The sequence below is a fragment of the Panthera pardus genome, unplaced genomic scaffold (genome assembly GCF_024362965.1).
Source record: "Panthera pardus isolate Hobbes unplaced genomic scaffold, ASM2436296v1 HiC_scaffold_24, whole genome shotgun sequence".
Lineage (NCBI taxonomy): Eukaryota > Metazoa > Chordata > Mammalia > Carnivora > Felidae > Panthera > Panthera pardus.
This window is the reverse complement of record NW_026526810.1, coordinates 65,701,521-65,710,434: the sequence shown is the minus strand read 5'-3', so window position 1 is coordinate 65,710,434 and position 8,914 is coordinate 65,701,521. Positions and strand designations below refer to the sequence as shown.

The 8,914-nt window shown below is 48.5% G+C and overlaps 1 gene segment (V, D, J or C); it reads right to left on the bottom strand.

Annotated features, from left to right (window-relative positions):
* Window positions 1-2,175: 2,175 nt before the first annotated feature.
* The window catches only part of LOC109255673 (T-cell receptor alpha chain constant-like), a 45,534-nt gene continuing 38,795 nt past the window's right edge, over window positions 2,176-8,914 (bottom strand). The window contains 4 exon segments of the C gene segment in view: window positions 2,176-2,715; window positions 3,400-3,507; window positions 4,290-4,334; window positions 5,884-6,138. Of these exon segments, the coding sequence occupies window positions 3,401-3,507; window positions 4,290-4,334; window positions 5,884-6,138 (407 nt within the window).

Below are 8,914 nucleotides of genomic sequence, written 5' to 3'. Positions count from 1 at the left end.
ACCCTAGGCCCAGCACTGACCCTCCCAGGGGGCACAGGAACCCTGTATCTGGGCCATCTCATAAGCCTACTTTAATTCCCTCTGACACCCTTGATGGGCCCTGCAGCCAGACATGAGGGCTGAGTGAATAAAGATGAGCACAGTCTCTGCACCACCCCCTCAGCACACCCGCTTGCTCCTGGTCTGCCCCCTGACTTGGCTCTAGGTGGCTTTAGGTGTAACCACCTTAGACTTGAGGGAGGGTTCTTGTTGGGATCGAGGAGCGCTGGTTTGGGATAGAAATGTCTCTGCTTTCCAGATGGCTTCCTACCTGCCCGAGGTGTTGTCACCCTTGGCTTGGGCTGGGCCTGGAACCAGGAGCCCCTGCTCTCTCTGTGGGTCTCAGTGGATCCCCAGCCACTGCCCATCACCTCATAGGTCCTTGGGTGGCCTTAGGGGTCCATGACTTCAGAGCCCTGACAGATGAGGGCCCAGGGCTGGCATGACTCCACAAGCTCCCTTGGCCTCCTTCACTCTGGGCTTCCTCCCAGGTTCTTGGAGGGGTCTCTCTGTCCGGTCCCCTGCCCTGAAGCCCCTGTGTCTCCTTTAGCCTCAGCATCTTTGCCGCCAACTCTCAGGAGCAGAGCTGCTTCTCCAGCCACCCACACATCCTGTGCCTGGGTCTTTTGCATACAGACCAAAGTAAATTACTACTTTAGGGGAGAAAAAAAAATAAACGAATTTGCCTTAGGTTTTTAACGGTTGATAAAGTCTTGCTCTGTTAACCCTCCCAGGGGCATTTGCATTTAATATGGAGAGGAGAATCCTTTAATTAAAAGAAATTCCCAATGGTGGGATCTCTGGCATCGTGTCAGATTCATGGGGAGGCAGTTTTCAGTTCCCCACAGGTGGCAGAATCTCACTTTTGGCAAAGTGGCCTCTGTCCTATGTGTGACAGTGATCCGCCAGGATGAGATTTCCTCGGCCGATGTTCCCTCCAATGATCTTTAAAGGGACTTGTATTCAGGCTGCAGATGAGGGGGTTCCGAGAGAACTGAGGATTCTGTGACTACCCTCAGTAAAGCTAGCCAGGAGATGGGCAATGGTTCTTAGTTCTGAATGGAGGCCACAGAATCAGAGATGCATGGAGCTTCCATGGATCTTCCTTCCAGGCAGCCTTCTAGTCCTAAATGACATTTTATAGGTGGTGATCCTGGGGCTCATGGAGGAGAGGGACATGCCTAAATCACTTCTTGAAGTGGTGGCTCTATCCCTGTGATAAGAAGCAGGCCTGAATTGTAGCTTGGAAGGATTTGTATATTAATGGTTGGTGTGGCCAGAGACACATGGGTGAACCATAGAGGTGTCTGGGGATAGGTCCCTTTCTTACCCCTGGGAATTGGTAAGCACTGGGCTTGACATCAGTAATTGTGAGGAGGATGGCTGAATCTCTGAGGGATGTTCCCATAAGTGTCCATGACCCCAGGAAAGGCACTCAGGTAGCAGAAGGCTCAGAAGAATCCCAGGGGCCCCAGGGAGCCCTACCTTCTGTCCTATAGGTGAGAGCTTGAGACATCCACTCTCCTTGGCAGAGTCCCTGGGCTTGAGGGGAGAGGACCCATTTCTAACATCCGGGGTTGGGGGGGGGGATAGAAAGTCTGGCTAATCTTCACCCCTTTCCTCTTAGACTGGGCACCCCAAAGTTGAGGCATTGGGTTGGGACCCAGGCATTCAAGTGGTGGGTGGTCCCAAGCCATGAATTTGTGGGGGCAATGCACCGTTTCAGTGGGAATCGAGTCTGAAAGGAAAGGCAAAGGAAATGTTCCCGGAAGGCAGGAGACAGTGGGTGGCATTTTGGGGATACTTGCTGTGTGGTCCCCGTCTGCCAAATTTCAACTGCCAGTCATTACCAGTCATGGATGCGGGCCTCCTGCTATGGGTGGCCTAGTGGTGTGGCCTGAAAACGGAAGAGCAGGGACCTAAACTTTTAAGTGGGTTTGCCTGGCCCCCAGCACAGCCTTCTAAGTGGAATTTTTAAGAGGTTGTTCCAGGAAGAGGTTGACTTAAGCAACTTGTTGAGTTAGGCTTTCTGAATGACATTAGGACGAACGCCTTGGTTTCTTTCTGCCGAGCCAGTGATCAAGAGCAAGCCGAAAGCGACCCTGACCAAACCCAGTCAAACAGAAACACAGTCTCTGCTCTTTCAATCGCCTTTAATGAAGTCATGGGTAGCAGAATATACAATGTGGCTCAGATACACAGCACAGCAGGGCCTAGATAATAATTTTCCTCACATCTTGGGGACAAGTGTGATGTGTTATTCCTTTATGAACATAATTTAAAATATATAAACTCCTCACAACATTCTCCAGGAGCTAGAGCCTGAGAGGACCCACTGGGGATCCCTCATCCAGGGGACATATGGGCAGTCTCAGGGGAAGGTCGGGGAGTTTCTCCCCAGCCAGGTGAGGCCACAGCAGCAGCTCCTTTGCCGGGAGTGTCAGGCAGTGACAAGCAGCGATGAGGGGACAGACTGGTGGCAGCGGTGTTTGGCAGCTCTTCAGCATCTTGATCACAAATATCTGCTAGGGTCCGGTCAGTGGCGTTGCCAGTGGGACCAGAGAGGTGGAGGGAACCTTCTTCTCCATGGGGGCAGAGAGTGTGCCTCTCTTCTTGAAGAGGGGGAGAAGGTGTGGGAGGAGCAGGGGAGCGCTGGGCTCTCACATTCTTGGCGACCTGGGATAGGGAAGAGCAGAAGTCAGGGTAGGTACCGAGGAGACAGACTCAAGACAGTTAGGGATGTGATGGAGATGCTTCTATGTGCAGAGTTCTAATGGACTCTGGAGTTCTTTTTGCTGGTGGTGGAACAGGATGCACTTGTCAGTAGGATGACCAGGGATACTGGGAGAGAAGGGTATGGAGACGCTAGCCAGGATTAGGGTGTATTAGGAATATAATATCTTCCCACCATATTGGGGGTGGAGGAGATGAGGAAAGGAATTGTGGACCCCTCTAGGTTTTGCAGTGAAATGGGGACAGTGGAAGGCACGGGTACGAATGAGCCTGGGTTCTGAGATTCTCTTATTCTTTGACTCTAATTAGTGGGTGGCCCTTGATGTTGCTTGGCCTCAACTTCTTCCTTCCAAAGTGAGGACAATAACAGCCATTCTTCGTGATTCATGGGAGAGACAAGGCTCAACTGAGGTAACTGTTGTCACCTGAGGAGTGTACTGTGTTATACCAGTGATCCAGGCCATTGTGATTAACAACAGGGACCCCTAACAGGAAAAAGTAGAAGAGTTCGGTGTGCCCAGCCTTAGGACCTAAAAGCAAGACCCTGGGGGGAGGTTTGCTTTCTGACCTTGGGGACCCACCCTAAGACCCTCACGGCCCGCATTCCCACAGGAGATCCCTGCTCACCTCAGCTGGACCACAGCCGCAGCGTCATGAGCAGGTTAAAGCCAACCACCTTCAGGAAGGTGATGCGGAGCACGATCACTAGCAGGTTGTAGAAATTTAGGTTCATATCTGCAAAACCAAGAGATTATTAGCATGTACATCCGATGTGTCTACACAGCCCCTATGACCTACCCACGATTTCCCCCAAAGCCTCAGCTCCTAGCCCACCTCTCCCTTTGAACTTGGGTACATATCCCCTCCTAAGCATATTTGTACATTCCTCCAGGCTTAAGAGGGTTCCCTTTCAAAAGGAAAACACCAACTGCGCTCAGTGTTTATTTTATTTCTGCATCCTTCAGGAGTGGGGATGGGGTGGTGCTCAGAACTCACTGTAATCCCTTGGATCTGGGCCCCTGAGTGAGAAGCTGGTGTCTGGACCCCAAGAGGGACCATTCAATGAAAACGGCTCAGATGGAAATGGATGGGTCCAGGGTAGGTGGTGAGGAGAGGTGAGGATCCTGAGAGATAAGACTACTGCTGTGTGAGTTCTGCTGCTTTTCTCGAAAGGAGGCAGACAGAGAGAAAATGTCCTTAGGGTGACCTGGTTAGTTCAGGCCTTTGTGTAAGCCAGTGGGAAATATCATAGGTGGGCCACCGAGAAACTCTTTGGTTCTCCTGACAGTGGAGCAAGGGAAAGGAATCCAGAGGCCTAGGAGTGAGTCATGGGTCTAGTAATACTGAAAGTACTTAGAGGGGAAAAGAACATTAGAGATGGTGAGAGGAGCCTGGGCATTCCAGAATGTTCCTGTTCCTCCTACCTTCATTCTAGATCCACATATTCCTTCCCAACTCTCCTATCTAGTCAGGGTGATTATGGATGCATTTCAAGCCATGACAGACCCCTCTCTTACCTGTTTCAAAGCCTTTCTCTACCACATTGGCATCACAGGGAAATTCTAAAAGGAGAAACAAAGAAATTTTCTTAGAGTTGAGTGTGCTGACTTTCCCACCCCAGACCATGGATTTGGGCAGATGAATGTCTGTCTATAGGCTTTCCACATTCTCTCATGGAAATGTCTGGAGGGAACTTGTTGCATATGGGCACCTGCTAGGAGAGCCCCTGGCATTGGTGGGATCAACACCGTAGCTTCCGGGTACCACTCCATTCACGTAACAAACACTGGTCGTGCAAAGTACACATTACATGACACACAAGGCCACAGGAGCCATCAGACACAGACCCTGCCCTTGGGTAAGTTCCAGTCTGGTGTCTGAAAAGAGGCAGTAAGACATACACAGTGACAAGTGCTATAAGGAGTGTGGATGTTTTCATGTGTCCCACAAAGTTTGGATCCCTGCACTCTAAATTTGTTCCTTTGTTGTCACCATCTCAGTAAATGGCTCTGTCACTGACTCAACTGCTTGGGCATACAATCTAACTGCCTTCCTTGATCTCCTCTTTCTTTCTCACCCCTCCTTGGGTCTAACTTTAAATCTGAGATAGTGTTGGCCACTCATTTCCCCTGCTGCCTCCCTGTCTGGGCCTCCATCATCTCTCTGCTGCAATAGCCTCCTTTCTGCTTCCACTCTTGGTTCCTACAATCCATTTTCCACTCAGCAGTCAGAGTGTTCTTTTAAAAAAAGTAAATTGGATGTCATTCTCCTGCTTAAAACCAATCGATAGCTTCTCATTGTACTTAGAGTGGTGGCTGTTCTCTCATGACCTAGGAGGCCCTGTGTTGTGACCCTTCCCTACTTCCTCCATCTCATTTCCTGCTGCTCTCCCCCTTTTCTCACCGTGCACCTGCCTCAGGCCTGCATAGGATCCTTCCTTTGCCCTTGGAATGGCTGGTCTTTTCTTATCCTTTAAATATCATCTCACAGGGCATTTCTCTAGAGAGCCCTTTCCTGACTTTTTGTTCCAAAGTTGGCTGTTTCCTCAACTCCCAAGTTAAAGCACATATTACAATCTGAAGCTGTCTAGATTTCTGCTTGCTGATGGATGGTCTCTCCCAACTAAAATGGAGCTTCCTCATGGCACACCCCTCATCTGACTTATTTACTCCTCCATTCCAGCACCTGGCATATTGTACAGGCACAATCAATGTTGAATGAATAAATGACTGGGTGAGGTTTGACCTTTGGCAGAGAGACAGAAACAAGGGGTGGTATCTTGGAGAAAGGCATTGGACTGGAGCCTGAAGAGCAGCAACAGGGGCAAACAGCCCGAGCAGAGGCAAGGAGGCAGGAACTCAGGGCAGGTGAGAAGCCAGTGCCCTTCCTGCCACCTTCTCCCCATCTGCTCTTTGCCTGCAACAGCCTGCGACCTGCCAGGATGGACCTCGCTGGTGCTCAGTGACAAGAGGGTAGGGCTTTGCTGACCATCGATGAGGCTGAGACCACCAGTCAGAGCAGCTTTTAGATGCCCTCCACTTGAACTCCGGGAATAACCAGGCCTCTCAAAGTGAAGAGACTCAGCTTGCACAGGCACCAAGGCTGACTCACCTGAGCTGGAGTGGAAGGTGTAGTTGAAGGTACTGTTGCATCCCAAATCAAAGCTGTTGCTCCAGGCCAGGGCCCCATTGCTCTTGGAATCCATAGTCTTCATGTCCAGTGAAGTACTTTTCAATCTAGTCATGTTGGACTCTGTGGATGGTTCCACATTGACTTCCGAATCAAAATCAGTGAACAGGCAGACAGAGATGTTACTGGATTCAGGGCTTTTCAGCTGGTACACGGCAGGGTCAGGGTTCTGAATAGCTGTGGGCCAAAAGAACCCAGGTTAGGAGATGTCCGTTTGCCTCCTGCCCGAACCCAGGCCTGAGTCCAGATGCCAGTGATGGGCAAGAGCAGGGCTCTGTGGGACTGACAAGTCACATTCTCAGGCTTTGATGGGAAAGAACATTCCAGAAACCAGTTGCTCCAAAGAGCCTGGGAGTCAGGGACAGGTATAAACCATGAGTCCTGACCAAGCGGCCAGACTCTCAGTGAAGGCTTGCTGCCTGGCCTTGCCGGCCATTCAAGGAAACGAGAAACATAGGGCTGGCTACTTAATGGTATTGCTCATTCTTTTAGTTAATAGGAACTTCTTCAAAAGCACAAGGGGCCTACCAAGCAACAATATAGCTCTGGCAGGACAAAACAAGCCTAGAAAAAAGGCCTAGCAAAGCAAACCGTATGCCTTAGAATCTGGGGTGGTCTCCCCCAACTGAGACTGGGTATTGACAAGAATCTGAGGTTTATTATTGGCTGCCATTAAGTTGGAAGGAGGGTCACATCACCAGAAGACTTCTCACTGATAAAAGTTTTGGACAATAAACCTGCATCCCAGACCTGGTTTTACCATTCACTAGATACAAGGCCCTGTGCAAGTCACATCGGCTCCTTAAATGTCAGGAAGTTCATCTGTAAAATGGAGATATTGCCTCTTCCACCTTCCTAACCAGGCTATTCTGAGAAACAAAGGGGGAGTTTCTCCTTATAGAATTATATTTAATAAACTGTAAGGCACTGAATAAATGTTAGTGATTGCAGCTATTGATACCACTAGGACGTTGCCATCATAACGTGCTACCGAGTTATACACAGTTTCTACTCTTCACCCCCCCATGAAGCAGGGGCTGTTGGAGGCTTTTCCTTAGTGCTGAGAATCATTCTTCAGTATTTCTGGAGGATTTTGTGTTTTTAATGTAACTCTCATTGTTTATTCTTTCAGACCTCCTGCCTTTAGAGGAGGAAGCAGAGGTTTGCTGGGAGGGTTAACACGCTGGGGCCACCCAGAGAGTTTAGAGCAGCACTGGGACTAGAGCTTCCTGCCCCTGTGGTTCTCTGCTCCCACAGCTCCTCATCATGCATGCAAGGTTTCTCAGACCAGGAGTGCACCCCATGTGTGAGGCCAGCCAGGGTGGCCTTGGCAATGCAGACTTCCGGCTGGACCTGAAACCAGGGGAATCAGCCCTTGGCATGGCTTTGGGTTGCTTAGTCAAGGCATCCCAAGGGTGTGGGGCCGTCCCTGAAACAGCAGAACAAGGGTGGGTCCCTGGTCACGTGTGAGGGATGTCCAAAGCTCTGGCCCTGAGGGATTCTGCCTTTTCCCCTCCAGTGTCCACATATCCAGGGAGTCTGCCATCACTGTGGGTTAAGGCCCTAAGGCATAAATCTTGCAGGGAGAGGAGAGACCAGAAGCCATTATGCACCACAACACACCCCAATGGATTTTTTAATCATCAATGGGAGTCATGGGTGGGACTGGGGAGGGGGATGTGGAAGGGTGTGGAGGTGCTGAGAGAATGTGGCTTTGAGGAGAAGGCAGAAGATAAGGTGCCACTAGATGCAGTTTGAGCTTAGAGGGGAAAAGGGATTGCAGTGGGGGCCAGATGTCCAACTTTGAGTCCTGGTTAAACACTCACTCAAGTCCTAGAGCCAGTCAGCGTCAGACTAGAGAAGGTCTAGACCACACTGTCCAATATGATAGTCTTTAGCTACATGTGGCTATTTAAATTAAAGCTAACCAAAATTAAATAAAATGAACATTCAATTAAAAATTAAAATTCATTCCAAAACCAGACAAAGACCCCACTAAAAAGCAGAACTACAGACCAATTTCCCTAATGAACATGGACACAAAAGTCCTCAACAAGATACTATCCAACCCAGATCCAACAATACATTAAAAGAATTATTCACCATGACCAAGTGGGATTTATACCTGGGATGCAGGGCTGGTTCAATATCTGCAAAACAATCAATGTGATACATCGCATCAATAAAAGAAAGGACATGATCCTCTCAATAGATGCAGAGAAAGCATTTGACAAAATACAGCATCCTTTCTTGATAAAAACCCTCAAGAAACTAGGGATAGAAGGATCATACTTCAAGATCATAAAAGCCATATATGAAAGACCCAACGCTAATATCATCCACAATGGGGAAAAACTGAGAGCTTTCCCCCTAAGCTCAGGAACACAACAGGGATGTCCACTCTCGCCACTGTTATTTAACATAGTGTTGGAAGTCCTAGCCTCAGCAATCAGATAACACAAAGGAATAAAAGACATCTAAATTGGCAAGAAGGAAGTCAAACTTTCACTCTTTGCAGACAACATGTACTCTATATGGAAAACCCAAAAGATCCCACCAAAAAACTGCTTAGAACTGATCCATGAATTCAGCAAAGTTGCAGGATATGAAATCAATGCACAGAAATCAGTTGCATTCCTATACACCAATAATGAAGCAACAGAAAGAGAAATCAAGGAATCGATCCCATTTACCATTGCACCAAAAACCATAAAATACCGAGGAATAAACCTAACCAAAGAAGTAAAAAATTTATCAACTGAAAACTATAGAAAGTTTATGAAAGAAATTGAAGAAGACATAAAAAAGTGGAAAAATATTCCATGCTCATGGGTTGGAAGAACAAATATTGTTAAAATGTCAATACCACCCTAAGCAATCTACATATTCCCTGTAATCCCTATCAAAATAATGCCTGCATTCTTTACAGAGCTGGAACAAATAATCCTAAAAT